The sequence below is a fragment of the Chrysochloris asiatica genome, unplaced genomic scaffold (assembly GCF_000296735.1).
Source record: "Chrysochloris asiatica unplaced genomic scaffold, ChrAsi1.0 scaffold00020, whole genome shotgun sequence".
NCBI classification, from domain to species: domain Eukaryota; kingdom Metazoa; phylum Chordata; class Mammalia; order Afrosoricida; family Chrysochloridae; genus Chrysochloris; species Chrysochloris asiatica.
The window spans coordinates 23,951,094-23,971,669 of NW_006408538.1; the positions used below are offsets into that span (position 1 = coordinate 23,951,094).

The 20,576-nt window shown below is 47.6% G+C and overlaps 1 protein-coding gene across 1 annotated transcript in view; it reads right to left on the reverse strand.

Annotated features, from left to right (window-relative positions):
* DLG5 (discs, large homolog 5 (Drosophila)) overlaps positions 1 to 20,576 on the reverse strand; it is a 193,702-nt gene that overhangs the window by 31,294 nt on the left and 141,832 nt on the right. Inside the window, exons 11-21 of the mRNA XM_006837474.1 lie at positions 20,071 to 20,196; positions 16,302 to 16,434; positions 15,939 to 16,066; positions 14,799 to 14,974; positions 14,491 to 14,594; positions 8,638 to 8,730; positions 4,490 to 5,518; positions 3,435 to 3,558; positions 2,908 to 3,052; positions 1,619 to 1,731; positions 1,005 to 1,094 (exon numbers count right to left, since the gene is read on the reverse strand). Of these exons, the coding sequence (XP_006837537.1) occupies positions 1,005 to 1,094; positions 1,619 to 1,731; positions 2,908 to 3,052; positions 3,435 to 3,558; positions 4,490 to 5,518; positions 8,638 to 8,730; positions 14,491 to 14,594; positions 14,799 to 14,974; positions 15,939 to 16,066; positions 16,302 to 16,434; positions 20,071 to 20,196 (2,261 nt within the window). The remainder of the gene's footprint in view (positions 1 to 1,004; positions 1,095 to 1,618; positions 1,732 to 2,907; positions 3,053 to 3,434; positions 3,559 to 4,489; positions 5,519 to 8,637; positions 8,731 to 14,490; positions 14,595 to 14,798; positions 14,975 to 15,938; positions 16,067 to 16,301; positions 16,435 to 20,070; positions 20,197 to 20,576) is intronic.

Here is a 20,576-nt window from a genome sequence, read left to right on the forward strand (position 1 = left end):
CCACACCACACGCTCACATTCATCCTGGCCACACCACACGCTCACATTCATCCTGGCCACACCACACGCTCACATTCATCCTGGCCACACCACACACTCTCAATTCAGATGCTCAGTTCTCATGCTGCTTCCTTTAAGACACAGACTGTGTATTTTACGGTAGTTTCAGTTCATGGAAAACTTGTGCAGAAAATAGAGAGTTCCCTGTACACTTTCTCTCATTAATAACTTCTTGTCATCTGGTACATTTGTTACAACTGATGAGCCAACAAAGAAACATGATTACTAACTAACGCCCCTACTTTAATGAGTACTGTTGTGCAAGGAGGGCCTCAGAAAGTTCATGGAGACACAGAACTGAGAGGTAAAGAACTTTATGAAGCCCCCTCGTAGAGCCCTATAGATTTTCACATACAGGTACCCTCTGCTTTTCCAAAGTTTGCTTTTCCCAAAGACCTACATTAGTATCTGTTTTTGCTAACCAAAAGAAATTGCTTTTATTTAAAAAAAAGGTGAAAAGCAAAACTAGCCTTGTATTGGTTTTGCAGCAACTCATTAATGAGGCAACGTGCACCTCCAGCAGCAAGAGTGGCACCCCCTAGCCCTTTCCCCAGGAACTACACTCAGAGCCTCAGCATGGAGCTGCCTGCCAGAGCTTAGAATTGTGTATGTGACCACTATGGGGTAGGGTTAGTTTACGTTTTGCATGTTATTTGGTAAATGTAGTACGCTGTGTTTCCAGTCTGATAATGTTCATATTTTTTTCCACATAAATGAATGGCAATTGCATCTCCACTCTATGCCATATAAAGGTTTCAGAGGCATGCCTAACTTTCAGATGGGAAGGGGGCTATATCTTATCCCCACATCACTAAGCCTGGGGCTGGGCTCAATGAGCCCTGAGTGACAGAAGAGATTAGGAGGTTACAAGCTGTGCCCAGAGACTCAACGTAGAGAGAACCCACAAGACAAGCACATGAGGAGGGTAGAGCGTGAGACCTTACCTCTCTCAGAGCCCACAACAGAGCGCGGGTACCTTGGTGTCGATGGGATTTTAATACGTTCCGCCTTAAACTGCAAGTTACTCGAAGAGCCTGTTGTTCCATAAAGAGACAAGATTTCAGGCCTCGGAATGCACACATTCCCGTCACCCCCTCACCACCACTTTAGTGGTGTGGAAAGAGATGTATGATTATGGCTGAAATGTGGAATAATGTTGCACCGTCTACATTTGAATGAACAATGCAGGTGTAGCAAGCTCTGGAATAGGAACACTGGGGCAGCAGCCCAGTGAAGGAACAGTCTCTCCATGAAGTAACCATGAGAGTCTACCTGAGTTACAAGGTCAGGAAGTGAACAGTAATACAAAACCCCCAGAATGAACAACAAGCTGGGGGGCAGGGACAAGGCTCCTAGGCAAAGGGTCACCTGGAACGGTCTAATGTCTGCTGAGGAGAGCTGACGAGACACAGAACGTGAAAGGAAGTGGTTGGTGAAGTGTGACTGAGCCTACTTTGAGACGGGGTCAGCCCTCCATGCGAGAGACAGGCCATCAGGAGATGTATGCACAAGGACGTGAGGCAGAGACAGAAAAAAGCTGGGTCCCTGGCATCCTCACCGAGGCGGGCGCTAGAGGGCAGGGAGTTGGACCCGTGGGAGGTCCTCATCTCTGAGTAGTCACCGTAGGACCGGGGGCTCAGATCCAGGCTCAGGCGGACTTGATGCTGGACACTGGGAGAGAACCAGAAAGTGAGAGAGCCTGGGAGGACAGGCGGGGCCAGCAGAGCCCCAGGTGTCTGCTACTCATGGGGAAAAGTCACTTCTCAGAGGTGTCATCCAATGATGGCTCTTGTTTCCACGCAGATGGAGACAGTATCAAATTCACTTCCATCAGGGTGTGAGGAAGGTACTGCCCCAGGAGAAAATGGGGGCTCTGGAACCCAGTGGGTCAGAGGGAGAGAGGCTGCATGGGCACCGAGGAGCTGGGGACCAGGGAGCAGGAAGGCAGAGAGCCCATGGGTCGTTGAGTCAGAGGGCAAGTAGTCAAGTCTTTTTTCCAGCTGTGTAATAAGATGGCAAGTCTCTACCCTGCTTACAACCCTCAGACAAAGGCCTGCAGAGCTTGTCCCCTCTGACCCCCCATCCCCTTGCCATGTCCCAGTCACTGTGCTCCTCTAGCCCACTAAGCAGCTCTCAGTCCATCCTGAGCACCTTTCTTTCTGGGAGGCCTGCCCAGGTCTTTCCATGGGGCATCATCCACCCTGTGGTCGTCACAGCATTCTCTCTACCCTCAGCCCTCCATGACTTATCCAATCATCAGCCTCGTCCAGGGTCACAACCAGCTGGTCATCCATGTCCCTGTCTTAGAGCCACCTGCACTGACTGGTATTAGTCAGTTCACTTTTTCTGTCTGTCTCCCCACTGCTGAATACAAAGCATGGTATGAACAGGAAGTTTCTATGTTTGGTTCAACACTGCATCCCCCTGAAACTAGAAAAGTCCATAGCACGTAGTAGGTGCTCAATAAATAAACTGTCAATAACAAAATAAATGAAAGAGTGCCTCATTCACTTCCATAGGGCTTGGTTTGCTTATCTATAAAACAAGATGATGAAAGTCCTTAGCTCCCAAGCTGACTATGAGGATGAGATTAGATGGCACGTGAAAAGGAGTGAAGGCAGTGCCCCCCAGCACATCAGCGATCGTCACAAGCCCTCTCCAGCGCTAAGTTGGTGAATCCAGAGAGCAGCTTTAAGTTCACTTTCCCTATGGTCCAAGCAATGCTCTAATCAGCCCCTTAACCAGCTAAGCAAGGAAGCTTCTCTGTCCGTGAGTCTTCTAATGTCTAAAACCCTAGGAGGGCTTGGGTGGCTAGGGCGCCACGAAGTGTCAGTTAACTTCACCTACCTGGGGTACAGGCCCTGGGGCCCACCCTCTCTGGGGATGGGTGGAGAGCTGCAGAGGCCAACCCTATGACTCCGCACAGTGTAGATGGGGTTCCTCAGGATGGAGTTCACGGCAGTGCTCGGGGTCACACTCCGGGGAACGGTGCCTGGAAATGGACTCAGTGAGGACAAAGTGCCTGCCTAGCCCCGGGCCTGGAGACCCTCTCCTCCCGCTGTTTCCCTGAGAAGATGCGGCTGCAGAATAGTTAGGGAAGAGGACTCAGGAGAGCAGCGTTCTAGCCCCTGGTTTGCTATAAGGCTCTGGGCTGCTCACTATTTTCCATCTCCAGCTCTCCTTCATGCTTCCTACTTCCCCAGAACTGCTGTGGGAAACGAAGAAACGCCAGAGATGAACGGTTTCACATCATGGGCAGGTCAGCAAGTCCTGCTTCTTTGGGTTTTAGTGTCAAATTCACCCAAAGATTTCCTGAGACCACTACCTCCTCCTTTCTCCCGGGGCCCTCTCTCCAGCCCCCACCGCTGACTCACCCCCAGATGCCCGGCTGGGGTAGAGTGGGGGGTTGCTGTGGCGGTTGGAAGGCACTGGCAAGTAAGGGGACCACTCCTGGAGCTCTGGGGAAAGCTCCCCGCTGGTCGGGATGCATTGCTGCTCCTGTGGGAAGCAAAGAGAGAAGCTGACGTTGGGAGATCCAGCAAGACACAGCCATGGTGAAGGGGAGAACGCCCTTTAAAAGTACTTCAGAGGAAAAAATTCTGTTCTCTTAAACACATGGGGATTCTGTGTGTACAGTGGGGGCAACGGTGTCTCTGTGATAAAGTTCTTGCCTTCCATGCACGAGGCCCAGTTGGCGTCTCATCCAACATAGCTCACACACAACTACCAGTCAGCCAGTGGAGGCTCGTGTGCTGCTAACATGCTGAATGGGTTTCTGTGGAGCTTTTGGACTAAGATATAGAGTAGGAAGAAAGGTCTGGCAACCTCTGTCTGAAAAATCAGTCTTCTGAAAACCACATGGATTAAGACGGTGTGTTCCCATTGCACACGGGGTCACTCTGAGTCAGGGGCCGACTCAGCAATGCATGTGTGAAAGGAAAGAGCATCGGGAACACGCAGTAACTCATTACAACTTGCAGGTGAATCAAGCTGTCTGTCTGCTGGGAGCAGCAGGGATCAGTTCCTGAAATGCTGTCTCCAGCCCACAGCCACCTTCACCTTCTGCAAACTACCACAACATGAAGGCAGTCACGCTGACATACTGTCGGCCATACAGCATGCTACCTTGTTCCCTACACCCATCAAGCTCAGTGCGACCACCGGGTTGGGAAGCCGAAAAGTGCAAAAGCTGTCAAATGCTGTGGCCAAGAAAGTACACCTCTCTGGACATCATGTGTCCACTGGTGTGCAAATGCCTCATCACCGTCCAATCTCCGAGAAAGGACAAACTGCTTTTTTGGCTACTTCCCACTGGCCTCCAGGTGTCCTCCCCACCCGACAAAGGCACCAGGGCTAAGCACTCTTGGTAGCATAGCCGCTCTGAGGAGCGGAAGCGCCCATCTGCCCTCTCCCCAAGGCAGCGCTCTACCTCCATGCCCTGAACAGGAGGGACCACCAAAGACAACTTGTGCCGGAACCCAGGAGCAGACTTGGGACGGCGACGCTTCTGCCCCAGCTCATCCACCTTCTGGGAGGTGAGGTCCTCATCGCAAGACTTCTTGGCCGGGAGGTAGGAGGCTTCGCCATCCCCTTCAGGGCAGTAGCTAGAAGCAATACGGACCCTGGCCTTGCGAGGGAAGGACACGGGGATGGGATCCCTAGGGTCCAGTTCAGGGGGCAGGGCCATCGGGGGGCTGGTGGAGGGGGAGCTGCCTACCAGAGTGGCCTCTGACTCGGAACTGGTCTCTAGTCTGTGCTGCAACTTGGTGGAGTCACTCCTCCTTGGTGGTTTTGGGGGTGTCAGAGGCTCCACCCTCCTGGAAGCCTGGGCTGGGTAAGGGGGCCCAGAGTGCGGAAGCAGGTAGTCTACTTTGGGAGGCGTCTGGGGTCGTTTGAAAGTGTTAGGGTCAAAGATGGACTTTCTTTGCTTTGGCTTCTTGTAAACAGAGAGTTTCTCAGGCTCTGCACTGGAGCTGAGCACGGCCTTGGGCCATGTCCCACCGCTGTTGGAGCTCTCGGGCTCCGCCCTGTCCAGGGGGGCCTCCGCTGCCCCACAGGGGCCCACCTCAGTCTCAAAAGGCAGCAGGGACCTCCGGCTGCGGCCCTCCCTGAGCCCATAGCTGTGCTCCCCAGATGGGTCCGAGCGGAAGGAATTCAGGCTGCGTTCGGAGGCACTGGTACAGGCCTGTGGACAGACCGGAAAAGGCCCCCCAGGGAAGGGCTTGTGCAGGAAAGAGCTGCTGCCTCCTGGAGCGGGCATCTCCTTCCGGTCCTCCGGTGCAGGCAGCCTGTCCAGGTAGAAGATGTCTGTCTGCGTGGAATTATTGTGCTGCGTTAAGTTCCGCTTGTTGTGAGCCTGGACCTCAGGGCCGTGGACTCGAAAACTCAACATCTTTTCTGAGTCCTTGAGGTTTTCAAAGATGTTCTGGCCACTCCACGAGGAGCTCTGGGGAAAAACCTAGGCAGGGATTGCAGAGACGTGAGAGGAGTTGAGACGGAAGGGGCTGTGACTACAGACAGACCATCCCTATAGGCCACACGCACACCCTCAAAAGACAAACCGGCATGCACATACATGTAGACGTGTACAAACAAGTCTACATGCACGGCTCACTTTGCCCGCCAACAGGGAAGGCTGTCCACCTGCTATTCACAGGGTCTTGGTCACTTTGTATTTGAGCATTTTCTGAAGTGGCCTACATGGCATCCTGCACAGTTTTAACAATTAACAGACATGAAACTCAAGAGTGCATTCTGAACAATGCATCCTTAGCTGGCACCCTCATCACCGCTGATGGAAGTGTAAAATACCACAGCCGCTGTGGAGGAGTGTTTATAGTGGTTATTCAAAAAGATAAATACATAAGCATAAGACCTGTCAACTCCACTGCTACGTATGTACCAAATGGATTTGACAACAAGGACTCAAACAGATGAATGCACACCAAAGTTCACCAAACCATAATTCCTAACACCTAAAAGTTAGAAATGAGCGGGGTCATTAAACAGACAGGAAAGAAGGAAAAGACCAAGCTGGAATTCAGAAGAGACCCTGAAACGTAATAGGCAAGCTAAAGCAATTCAAGAAATGATGAAGTAAAAGGGCTGGACAGGAAATTCCAAAGGGCAGCTTGAGGACACAGAATCAAGCATTTTAATGAAATGTGATTTAGAAAACCAAAAGGGAAGGACACACTTAGTATTTCTCAAACTGACATAACTGAAGAAAAAAGGTAAGATTCAATTTGTGAGACTGAAAGATTCTATGGGCAAAACGACAAGGGAATGCAGGAAGCATCAAAAGAAAACGGAAGTAATACACTGAGTCACTGTACAAACAGAACTGGCCAGTGGTCAATCATTTCAAGAGGGAGCACATGATCAAGAACCGATAGTACTGAAGGAAGAAGTCCAAACTACACTGAAGGCATTGGTGAAAAACAAGGCTCCAGGAATGGATGGAATACAAATTAAAATATTTCAATCAACTGATGCAGTGCTGGAGGAGCTCACTCATCTATGCCAAGAAATTTGGAAGACAGCTACCTGGCCAACTGATGAGAAGAGATGCTATTTGTGCCCATTCCAAAGAATAACCCCAAGGAATGCAGAAATCATCGAACAATGCCATTAATATCACATGCAAGCAAATACGGCTGAATATAATTCAAAAACAGTTGTAAGAATACATCGACAGAGAACTGCCAGAAATTCAAGTTGGATTTAGAAGAGGGGGCAGATCGATGTCAAATTGATCTTGCCTAAAAGCAGAAAATATAAGATGTATATCTGTGCTTTATTGACTAGGTAAAGACACTCAACTATGTGGATCATAACAAACTATGGATAACATTGCAAAGAATGGGTATTGCAGAATGCGTAATTGTGCTCATGAAGAACCTACTCATAGACCAAGAAGCAGTTGTTTGAACAGAACAAGGGGACACTGAATGATTTAAAATCGGGAAAGGTGTGCACCAGGGTTGTATTCTTTCACCTACTTATTCAATCTGCACGCTGAGCAAATAATCCGAGAAGCTGGACTGTAGAGGAGGAATGTGGCATTAGGGTTGGAGGAAAACTCATTAACAACCTGCAACATGCAGATGACGCAACCTTGCTTGCTGGAAGCAGAGAGGACTTAAAATACTTACTGATGAAGATCACAGACTTCAGTACGGTTTGCGCCTCAATGTAAAGAAAACAAAAATCCTCACAACAGGACCAATAATAACATCATGATAAACGGAGAAGAGACTGAAGTTGTCATTTTGCTTGGAACCACAATCAGCACACAAGGACACAGTACTCAAGAAATCAAACGACATACTGCATTAGGCAAATCTGTTGCACAAGACCTCATTAAAGTGTCAAAAAGCAAAGATGTCAGTTTGAGGACTAAGGTGTGCCTGACCCAAGCCATCGTATTTTCAAGTGTCTCAGATGCACGTGGAAGTTGCACAACGAATACAGAAGACTCTAAATGAAAGTGCGTATCTGAATTATCATTTAGGCAAAGAATATTGAAAGAACCACGGACTTCCACGAGAACAAGCAATTCTGTCCTGGAAGAGGTACTGCCAAAATGCTCTTTTGAAGCTAGTATGGCAGAACTTGGCCTCTCTTTAGACATGTTATCGGGAGGGACAAGTCCCTGAGAAGGACATCACACTTGGTAAACTGGATGGTCAGTGAAAAACATGAATACACAGTGGCAGCTACAATGGACGCAAACATAAAACCAATTTTGAGGTTCATACAAGGCCATGAAGTACTTTGTTCTGTTGTGTGCAGGGCCGCTTTGAGTTGGAACTGACTCAACAATACCTCACGGCAACAACATCTACACTGAAGAGAATTTGAAAGTAAGTTCAAACATCACAATTCACACCTGACAACATTAACAAACAAGGCCACTGTCCTGTATACCACAATACCATCATTGCTTTTATTGTTATTATAGGCCAGCGAGTCGATTCTGACTCAGAGCGACGCTGTACAGGGTTTCTGAGGAGCAGCTGGTAGGTTTGAACTGCCGACCTTTTGGTTCTCAGTCCAGTGCTAATCCTAGAGTACTACACGACTACACCTAAGAAATTAAGGAGCTCTGGTAGCGTAGTGGTTACGACTCGGGCTGTGAACCGCAAGGTCAGCAGTTCGAAACTACCAGCTGCTCCGCGGGAGAAAGATGAGGCTTTCTACTCCCGTAAAGATTTACACCCTCGGAAACCCTGTACAGGGTCGCTATGAGTCGGTTCCGACTCCATGGCACATAACAACAACACCTAAGAAATTAACAAGAATTCCCGTAGTATTACCTAATTCTCCAGTCCACGTTCAAATGTGTCCAATTGTTGCCAAAATGTCTTTCAAAATACTCTGGTTCCTGCTTTTAAATCAGGATCCAGTGCAGACATAAGCACAGAATTACCATATGACCCAACCATCCCACTCCTAAGTATATACCACTTTGTAAACCAAAAGTGTACCGGAGATGTTGAAAAAGACCTTGGGTACAGAAGGCTGAAGCTGCCCGCCCGGGATGTGTGCACAGAGCCAGGCGGAGGTAGCACCTACCTTCAGCAAGGAAAGGGTCAGGGAGTCCTGGCAGTTCCGTAACAGAGATTCACATTCATTCAGAGACTTGTTGTCCAGGGCAATGCCATTGATCTAAGGTGAACAGAGAGATGATAAAGCCCACCAGCAGTGTGGTAGGCCTGGGCACCCACCGGAACATGGACTGTGCCTGCCTGCCATGCTGTGTCGGACAGGAGGCCCAGTTCAGTAGGGTGCCAAATCTGGAGCTGAAAAATGAGAGAGAGACCTCCCAACAAAGCCATGAGCAGCCTAGCCACGGTGCTTATGAGGCAAATGAAGCAAACACCCTTATAATCCTTGGAGGGGAAGGGGCTTGTCCATCAGGGCCAGAACTGGAGGGCCAGTTCAGCTCCACTGCTTCCTGACTGCGACTCCCCACTTCCAAGCTTCACTCCTCCATGTAAAAACTTGAAGATAAATGTATGTACCTCACTGGGGGAGGGAGGGCATTAAACTGATATGATGGATGGAAACAGCCTTTGTAAACCAGAGCGCCACATGAAATGAAGCATGGTTAGGGTCCAAAAAGACTCTCACAACCCTGGTCCCTAAGTCTCTGTCCATCTCCCCCACAGACAAACTCAGATCTTTTTAAAGTATTTGTGGTGGGTGAATGGTTAAATAAATGGGCACATGCTCACCATGGAACATTCCTCAGCAATAAAAACGAACAAACTAGTGACAGACAGGACACATGAATAGTTTTGCTCTTGTCTAGATGGGTCTGGTGAAAGGAGTTGCGGCTAGGATTCATTTGATTCAACAATGAGTAACTGCTATCATGCCTAATAGCAACTGTCACAACTGCAAAGGGAGAAGAAGTTGTATAACAAAAGGGGTGGGGGAGTAGTTTATCTTACATTTCAGAAGCAGAGGACCTTAAGACCATCAAGAACAAAAAGCATGAGCGGAACATGGGACCCTAACCAGATAAGTAGGAACACCAGAGATGGAGGCAGAGACAATGGCATGGAGAGAGGGAGAAGCTGAGCACTCCAGACTCATGGAAAGAGAAAGGCTGTGTGCTGGCAGCCAGGAGGCAGGCTTGCAGAATGTGCCCTTTGGTTGTGTAAACAATCATATATTCCTGCATGGTTTGTTTTTTTAATACATCAAAAATTTAAAAAAAAAAAGGGGGGGGGGTTGTTGATAAAAGAAACAATCTATGATGGTTTGCGGGGGAGGAGGAAATGATACATGTGCTACAAGGGGCCATGGGTGATGGGGCAGACAATGTACAATGAGAGGGAGACCGGCAAAAGAAAGACAGGTGTGGCAGATACGCAGGAAGGAATGCAGTGGTGGACTGAATAGAGGTAAATGCTGTTAACTGTTGGTACATGAGGAGGTTATTGTTGTTGTTGTGTGCCGTGGAGTCAGTTCTGACTCACAGCGACCCTGTACAGCGTTTCCGAGGCTGTCAATCTTTACGGGAGCAGAAAGCCTCACCTTTGTCCCACGGAACAGCTAGTAGTATCGAACTGCTGACCATGAGATTCGCAGCCCCATTCGTAACCATTCGTAATGGAGGAGATTACAACCATATAATGAAGCAAAGTCTATGATTTTCAGAATGTAAAACTGATGATCTGCTCTGTAAGCCTTCACTCAATTCACAATAAAAAAAAAAAATGGGATGGGTCTAAACGGCATTTTGCTGAATGAAAAGAGCCAAACTCAAAAAGTCACATATTGTATGATTCCATTTGTATTAAAAACAGTTGCTGTGGAGTTGATTCCAGTTCATGGCAACCGCCCACGTGAGTCAGAGAAGAACTGCGTCTTAGGTGGCTTTCAGTGACTGGTTTTTCACGAGAAGATCGTGAGATCTTTTTTCTAAGTGCCTCTGTTGTTGTTGTTGTTAAGTACCATGGAGTCGCTTCTGACTCACAGCGAGCCTGTACAGGGTTTCCGAGGCTGTAAATCTTTATGAGAGCAGAAAGCCTCATCTTTCTCCCGCGGAATGGCTGGTAGTTTCGAACTGCCAACCTTGAGGCTCGTAGCCTGATTCATAACCACTACGCTACCAGAGCTCATGCACACCTCCAACCTTTCAGTTAGGAGCTGAACACTTTAATCCTTGACACTATCTGGGAATCTTGAAATAACAAATATTACAGAAATGAGGACCAGATAAGTGGTGGCCAGGGTTTAGGCATGGTGGTCATCAACGGGTTGGGTATTACAATAAAAGAACATGTGAGAGATCTTTGAGGTAACAGAACCATGCATTAGTGAGTCCATGAAACTACCTACATGGTCAAATGGCACAGAATCACCCACATCACACCAACGTCAATGGTCTGGGGTTGACATTAGAGCTACACAATGTATAATCTCTAGGAGAAACTGGGTACAAGGTACAGGAGATCTCTCTGAACTCCCTCTGCAACTTCCTGTGAATTGATCATCATTTCATAATGAAAACTTTTAAAGTACATATTATCATGAAGAGGTAGATGAATTGGGAGAGTTTTCATTATCATCCTCCACCTCTTAAAGCACTGGCAAAGACTGGAAGCAATCGCTCTCATAAATGGAGCCTGTGGTAATGTTTTGACCTGGAGCACTATGGGAAGATGGCATCCAGTGATCCAGTGTTCACCGTAGAAGGTCTCAGGTCCAGCAGTTCCACTACAGGAATCTGCCCCAGGCAGGTCCCAGCGTGGCAGCGACCACTGCAGCATGGCTGGTAAAGGCAAGGCACCCTGAGTGCCCATCACTTCACCTAGCACTGACCAAGAATAACTGAGGCAGATCTACATATGCAAATATGGAAAACATCCGAGACATGTTGTTATAAACCAAGATGCAAAGTTAGCAGTGGGGTACATTCTGATGCCATCTGCATTAAACAAAGAAAGTGGGAGCCACACATTGCAAACATCTCTGAAACAAAATAAATTGTAACAGCAGATACACACTCGGTAGGCGGGGTATCTGGAACCAGAGGAAGTGCGATTTGTATGGTCTGCCTTTTGTATGATTAGGATTTTGTGTGTACCATGAAAAAGATGCATGACTTTTCTTAAAAAACCAACAATTGTATGAGAGCAAACTATTAATAGTTACTTTAAAACAAAAATGTAAAAGAATGTAAGAGGGCAGGGAAACTAGATGAATGGAAACAGAACAACCAGAATGGAAATGAGAATGCTCACATAACACTGTGAAAAATGGAACCCACGTAACTGAACAATTTGCTTGGAAACTACTGAATGAGAACCTAAGATGATGTGTAAACCTTCACTGCAAATACAGTATTGTTTAATAAAAGTACAGACACACACAAATATGTAAATATAAAGTATGTCTGCCCTACATTTCAGTCAGTTCAAAGCACTTCAAGGAGTTTCAGCCACAGAAATTCCACTGGATGTCCCCAAAGTCGAGGTGCACATAAGGCAAGTTCATTGCAGAATGCTGCCATTTGCAAAAATGGAAACTACAACTAAATGGGGGGTAATTTAAGCTTACTGCTGGTTAAGTGCCATCAAGTTGGTTACGACTCACAATGATCTTATATAGGGTTTCCGAGACTGTAAATCTTTACGGGAGTAGAAAGCTTTATCTTCCTCCCATAGAGAAGTGGGTGGGTTTGAACTGCTGACCTTGTGGTTAGCAGTCCAGTGCTCATCCTACAGCGCCACAGCAGATAGAGGGTTATTGTTGTTAAGTGCTGTCATAGTGACCCTGTATAGGGTTTCCAAAGAGCAGTTAGTGGGATTGAACAGAGTCCAGTGCTTATCCTATATAGCACAGTACTACAGGGTAGAAGACACATGATAACTTGCTGGTAGCATAGTGGTTACGAATCAGGCTGTGAACCTTAAGGTTAGCAGTTCGAAACTACCAGCTGTCCTGCGGGAGAAAGATGAGGCTTTCTGCTCCTGTAAAGATTTCCAGCCTCGGAAACCCTGTACAGGGTCGCTATGGGTCAGAACCGACTCTACAGCACTTAACAACATCAATAAGGCAATATACAGCACAAAGAAGGGCAGCAGAAAAATGGTAAATGCATGGGAAGATACGGGGAGGAGTGCAAGAGTTATAGGGAACAGACATGAATGCTGTTCTTACACAATCCTGCAGTCATGGAGATCTATAGGTCCTGGTGTGGCAGTGTGGGTTAATGCACTGGACTGCAAGGTCGACTTGAACCTCAAGGTTGAGTGGTTTAATCCTATACAGGGTCGCTCTGAGTCAGAACCGACTCAATGGCAAAAAACAACAACAGGTAAATACAAGGATGAACACACCAGCTGAACGAACGTGGGTGGGGCAGTGGGGACATACTTACAAACATATAAAAGTTTGACAGGATATTTGTACCTGGGATCACCTTTACCGCAAACTTATCTAGGAAGGTGGTAGAGCATACAGAAGGCAGTATTAGGGAATCTTTGTAGACACCCTGAGGGAATGAGTCGCAGGACCTGGCGTGTTGGGAGAATACAGTTCACAAAAACTATGTTCTACATTCTACTTTGTCGAGTAGTAACCAGGATCTTATAAGCTCATGAGCAGCCATCAAAAGTGTAACTACTGGTCTGTCCATGCGCAGAAGACAAGAAGCGATGGCAGTTAGAAACGCTTAGAAATGAGACCAACTAATGGACCCTGACCCCAGAAGAACTGGATGGTGACCAGCTACCATTGCCTACTGCTCTGAAAGGGATTCCGTTATTAGGCCTGTGTGGGACGAGAGAAAATGTAGAACATACATACATACAAATAGGTACCTATACACACATTGTAGTATAGAGAACGGTTTCTCTCAGGGAAATAACTCTTGGAAACACGACGTATACTCTCAAACGGAACACCATGAGGCAGACAAAAAGAAAGAGGACATCGCTGAATGCAAACTACAGATCCCAATATTCTATTTTAAAAACAAAACTCCGAACTCTATGTAAGTGCACGAGGAGCATTTAAGGTTGGGGCACAGCCACCAACAGGAGTAGGAGTAAAGGGAAGACGGGAGACTCCTACTTTATTTACACTTGATAGGGTCTTGTAGTGCTTGAATACTTTAGCCAACAAATGGACATCTAAGAAAGATTTTAAGGAGCTCTGGTAGCGTACTGGTTACAAATTGAGCTGCGAACCACAAGGTCAGCAGTTCGAAACTACATTCCGTGGGAGAAAGATGAGGCTTTCTGCTCCCGTAAAGATTGACAGCCTCGGAAACCCTGTACAGGGTCGCTATGAGTCGGAACCGACTCCACGGCACATACCCACCACCACCAAGAAAGATTTTGGAGTCCTGGTGTGGTGATGTGGCTTAATGCATCAGACTGCAAAGTCGTTTGAAATGCAAGGTTGGTGGTTCAAGTTCACCTGCTGCTCCTCAGAAACATTATACAGGGTCACTATGGCTCGGAATCGACTTGATGGCAATTAACAACAAAAACAAAACAAAAAAAGATTTAAAAATGATGCTCAGATTATATTAATTCGATAGACAAACTAACAGACAGGTAGATAGATTAGATAAATACACAGATAGTTACATAGACAAACAAGTGGTTTCCCTAAATATACTTGCAGGTGTAGAATAAAGGCTGCAAAGAAATAAAATGTCATTGAAAGTTTCTTACCATTGGTAGCAAGATAAGTAATTTTTACATTTTCCTCCTAAACTTTTTCTGTATTTTCTAATTTTCTTTAGGGAAGTTAAACATATCATGACAAAATTCCATTTTAAATTGTTCACATGAAGCCCAACAGCAAGAAATAGGAACGCTTAGCTCATGATATTGTTTTAAAACCTCTCCAATGTAATTTAATGCTTTGCAGAAGACCACCTGCCTCTTCCTTGAGACTTACCGCTACAATCCTGTCTCCCACCACTAGGGACCCTTCCCTGGCAGCGGGACTTCCAGGTACCACGGCAGCAGCATACACGCCATTCTCCAGACTGATGCCGCTGTCTGCAACCACAGGCAAAGGAGGTAGCAGTGAGCCCACCCCAGCTGCTCCACACTCCACTACCCTACCTCACTTTTGTAGACTAGCTCATAAAACACTCCGACAGAGACAAGCCAGACCCAGGACGCTGACAGTTTCCCACTAGGGAAACACATCGACATCTCCTCCTCCCCTTGGGCAGGAGGTACCCCTTCCACACCCACTACCTTTCTGTCCGCTCAGGTTGATGTGCAGCGGTGTGACCACCTTGCTGCCCAGAGACTTCCTCCGCCGCACCACCATGTTAATGGCCCCCTCCCCATGGAGGAGGGCCTTGAGGGCCTGTGTCTTGTCTTTGTTGATGAGGTCCACGTGGTTGATTCTCAGCAGCCAGTCGTTGACCCTGAGTGGGGCAGAGCCAGGTTGGTACCCAGGCAGGTGTGGGGGCTGCTGGTGCACTCTCGCCTTTCCCATTTTGGGAAGGTCAGAAAGCAAGCACCCACACAGACACATTCAGAAAGATCTCCTCTTTCAGCCTGTGTCGTGGTTACACTTGCAGATTCTGGAGCTAGACCATCTGGGGTCATATCCTGGCGCAACCACCTTCCAGCCATGTGACCTTGAGTGAGTGAACTAGCCCCTCTGAGCCTCATTATCCTCATCTGTACAATGGGGTAATAATAACACCTACCTCAATAGGACTGTAAAGTTTACAGAATCCATTTATACAAAGTGTGCCAAGTGGTACTTAGCCCATTTTCCTCCAGTTGCTAACCAATTCAGACTTATGGCAACCCATTGCGGTGCACAGGAGATCTGTACTCCCACAGGGTTTTCAATGGGTGAGTTTCCAGGAACAGACTTGCTAAGCACCTTTAGGCTGGCTCAGATTTCTACACCTTTTCAGCAGTCAAGCATGCTAACCATTTGCAGCCCTGAGGGGCTCCACATAGCAGAGTACACCCTTGTGGTTGTTAAGTGCCACTGAGTCCATTCCAACTCACAGTGACCCTGTATAGTTTCTAAGGAGCGGCTGGTGGGTTTGAACTGTCAACCTTGTGGTTCAAAATGACCTTGCGGTCTAGTGTTTATCCTATAGCACCACACCAGGACTCCAAACTCTTTATAGGTGTTTCTTATTTTCACTACTGTGAGAGCGCAGGTACAGCTGGGGTTCTCACGCATACTGCCTGAGCCCTTTCCTATCCAGAGAAACAAAAGACAGAACCTGGTGACTTGGAGGAAAGCCAGGAGCAGAGGCGACGGAGAGGCCGGCGTCTCCACTCACAGTCACCCTGCGAGTCTCCTGGATGTTGGGTTAAAGAAGCTCACCATCCCTCCAGGGCCTGGGCCTCCTGGGCACGTACCTTAACCGGCCATCAGCAATGCTTCCTTTGTCCACTTTGGTGACAAATATGCCACAGTCCCCCGGGAAACAGGGCTCATTCACACCTTCGGCCATATCGAACCCAAGGGCCTTTAAATCAATATCCTCCTGTGAAGACAGAGCAGCACTGAGAACACTGGGCTCTCGAACCCCAATACTGGAACCTACGACCCTCTGATGTGTCACTGCAGACAGACAGACATCTGCCCATCTCCCTGGGGCACTTCTCTTCCCTTTGCCCGTGTGGCCTCCACGAGGCTCAGGACACCACCCGCTACCCCAACAGTCATGACATTGTAAGAAGACCACCCCGGGGGATGGGGGCACCACAATGACAACTCACCGTCTCCCTCTCAAACTCTATAACTTCTGTCTCCCATTCCATGGAGTCCGTGTCGATGGCAGAGTCATGGGAGCTGTGGGCCAGCAGCTGCCGGAAGCGGGCCTCCTTTCCCAGCTGGGATTCCATCTGCTCCCTGTGAACAGAGAGCATGGCCCAGGCTCCCACGGCAGCACCCCATGACTGCTGGGACCTGTAGGGCTTTCACTGGCGAATTTTTGAAGTAGAAAGCCTAGCATTTCTTTCTAAGTCTACAAACTGTGCTGAAACTTCTCAGCACCATGTGAGCCTGGTGGTAGCGGTGCCTGAGGCGCACTGACTGGAATTGAACCTGGGTCTTCCACACAACAGGCACGTCTTCTACCACTGAGCTATCAATGTCAGATGACTTCAAATCAGCCCCCAGACAACCCAGAGGCCCAAGTCTAGGATTCTCTGTGGATTTTTACTCACCACTTTTATAAAGAAAACACAGTTTCTCCCCAAATTATCTATAGGTTTATCACATTTCCTATCAAAGTCCTAGTAAGAATTTTTGTGGTGGTGGTGACTGTGTACCACCTTGTTGGTTCCAACTCATAGCGACCCTGTATAGGGTTTCCAAGGCTGTAAATCTTTGCGGGAGCAGAAAGCCTCATCTTTCTCCCACGGAACTGCTGGTAATTTCCAACTGCTGAGTTTGAGAATCTCAGCCCGACTCGTAACCACTACGCTGCCAGAGCTCCTTAAGATTCTTTGCAGATATAGACAATTCCATTCTGAAACATATACAGAAAGGCAAAGGAGCTTGAAAACGTAAAATAGTTAGGGAAATGAAGAACAAAAATGAGAAATCCCTCTACCCGGTACCAAGGCTTATTAAACGAGGCTAAATCAGAAAGTATTGATACAAATTCATAGTAACCTTTACTAAAAATGAAAGTCTCGAAATGGAAAGCTATTGTCTTTCAGCAGATGCTCCATCTAAGTCTATACACTTCTGAAGGCAGTGTTTCCATCTCTCAACCCTGCCCCAATTCCGTGCCCTGCAATTTACAAATCAAAATTGTTGCTGTTAAGTGTCATCAAGTCGGCTGGCAAGCTTGAACCACCGACCTTCAGATCCAAACCAACTTTGCGGCCCAGCGCATTAGCACACAGTGCCACATCAGGACTCCTTTAGAATCCTGGAGAGGCTCACATCGTTTGTGTTCCTTCTCAACGTTCTTAATTATTTTAGAATCAAAAAGAAGTCTGAAGTGGAAAGATCTGGGCTATAGGGTGGATGGTGTAAGGTTTCCTAATGAAATTCTCATAGGAATGCCCTCACTACTCTTGAAGAATAAGCAGATGTATTGTCATGATGGAAAATATTCCTCAGCACTTTTTGCTGGCCCCTTGTTCTCACTAATGCAGTTTCCAATTTCTTACACCTTCATAATAAGCCTTCCTCCCCAACATTCCAACTCTCCCCCATCCACCCCTGTGTGAATGATCTGTGCCCTTCCAGAAAATCTGTCAGGATGACCCATTTGGAAGCACTAAAAACTCACCATAACCTTCTGAGCTGACCTTTCTGCCCTGAATTAAACGGGACCAGCAGATCCCCTTGGAAGCCACTGTTCTGATTGGACCTTTGTTTGGAAAGCACCCTAGTGAGACTGTTGTTGCTGTTGTTAAGTGCCATTGAGTCAGTTCCGACCCATAGCGACCCTGTATAGGGTTTCCAAGGAGTGAAAGGTGAGCTTGAACTACTGACCTTGCAGTTCAAATAGCTTTGCAGTCTGGCGCATTAACCCACGGCGCCACACCAGGACTCCTTAGTGAGACTAAGACAAGTCTATTACTGAAAGAACTTGTCTGCAGCCATCCACTGATCGCAGAGACGAGTTTTGTTTGGAATAAACCAGAGCATGTACGAACTAGAACCACAATACTTTTGATGTATCCTCATACAGTTATAGTAACCAATACCATGTGATAATGATGCAGGGAGAAGACATAGAAATTAGTACAGAATAGAGAACAGAAAGACCCAAACATTAGTATGTCAGCTGATGTTTGACAAAGTTCTTGAACCAACTTGGGGAGAGTCTCCATCTTTTCCACAAATGGAGATGGAGCAACTGGGCATCCAAAAGGAAAACAATAAACCTCAACCTTATATAAAAACTCAAAATGATCAGAGGTTTAATTGTAAGCTTTGAGGAGATAACCTTGGAGAGCCAGGACTAGGGTCTTAGCTGAAACACCAGCTGTAAAATTAAATTAATAATTAAAAATTCAATAAACTGGACTCATCAAAATTAAAAGCTTGGTTTTGTAAAAGACCCTGTTACAAAGATACAAAAGAGACCTTTTAATATTCTTCATGTACCATCCTTCTTACAAAAATCTGGTCCCAAATGACCTTTTCACCATGCCCACTGGGCTTCTGTCCACTCCTGATCAAAAGTCCATGACTGTGTCTGGGCTTCTCTGAAATGCTGTAATGCCTCCTCTTCCTGGGATACCTCCCCTGTGCGCCCTGCTGCCCTCTGTCCAGGGGAGGGGCCCACGGCACACCCTCCACACTCTGAGTTGCTGGGGCCTGCTTTTCTGCACCCCACTAGTTTGACAACTTAGCAGAAAGCGGGTGCGGATACAAATGTGCTCAACAAATAAAATGAAACAAAGATCTCTTCTCAGTTACAAGCATCCCTGCTCAATTAAGATGCAAAGTCTCCTCCAGCCTTAGGACCATGGTGGTGTTGTTGTTGTCATGTGTCGTGGAGTCAGGGTTCCGACTCCTAGCAACCCTGTATAAGGTTTCTTAGGAGCGGCTGGTGAATTTGAACCGTCGACCCTACTGTTCAAACTGACCTTGCAGTCCAGTACATTATCCCACAGCTCCACACAGGGTTTACCTTAACTTAGTTACATCACTTTCTGGGAAAACACCTACTACTTTACCGCCTAACCTCCGAGACTTTTCTAGTCGCACGAAAGCCCCAGGGCATCTGGGTTGTGATTTAATCTCGAAACCTTCCATGTTGGATCAGGAGATTTTACTGAACAGGAGAGGGACAGGAAGATGTTACTCCCTCACACACACACACACACACACACACACACACACACACACGTTTCTTACTGCTCCTACCCCACACGGCAGCTGAGAAGAACTCAGAGAACAGACAACAGTCACTGGTTCTGAACCAGAGCTCTGTTCTAGGCTTTGCTGGCAGATCTTGGGCTCAGCTGATGCCTGTCTTAAGCTCTGAGCTTTGCATTTTCAGTCTACTGCTAAAGGCCACCAATGTTTCAGTGGCATCCCTAGATGCTGGTCCATGGGGGAGGTTGTCTGACGGCCCACAATGCCTTCTAAAAACTACAGGCAGAACTGGCTGCCTTCGAATCAGTGAACTACAACCTAAAATTAGATTCATTTATGTATGTGATTCCCAAATGGCAGTGCCTTTGGTCTGGCTCCTCCTTTGGCTGTGAGCACCCAGAGTGCAGGGTCTCTCCCAAGCCTGGATCACAAGAAAACTCTGTGGGATCAGTGAATGAATGGCATGTCTCCAAACGGCAACAACTACATCTCAGCTCCCGGCTTTCTTCCCACGTGCCTCTTTACATGCGAGGCGCTGCCAACTCCTGCAGTGGCTAATTAAATGTCAGAATGAAGGAGGCCCATTCTACAGATTGACAGAGTGAGGCAGTCACTGGGTCAGATGTCTAAACAGAGTAGTCTGGTGCACTCAGGGATGCCTCAGAGATCCTCAGCCAGGTACCCCACCCCCAGGTCTACCTGAGCTCCTTAAGCTCCCGGCTGATGTCATTCTTCTGCTTTCGAGTGTCGTCGAGGCTACGCAGGGCCTCAGCCAGCTCACTCACGGCCCGGTCCCGGTCCCGCCGAAGGTTGTCACACAGCGTCCTGGCAGAGAGGAGGCACAGGGAAAGTCACGGCAGGGGCAGGCGCAGGAGCCTGCAGCAGGCTGTCTGGGGTCACCCAGGCCAACCCCATCCCGTGACAGAGGGGAACACTGAGGATTCAAAAGGACGAATGACAGTCCCAGAATCACAGGACAACAAGCATCAGGTTCCCAGTGTCCCGCCCAGGGTTCTTCCCATGCCGCCACCCACGAGGTTGCTGGCGTTAAGTGTGGTCAAGTCAGTTCAGATTAATAGGAGCTCTGGTAGCGTAGTGGTTACGAATTGGGCTGCAAACCTTAAGGTCAGCGGTTCGAAACTACCAGCTGCTCCGCGGGAGAAAGATGAGGCTTTCTACTCCCGTAAAGATTTACACCCTCGGAA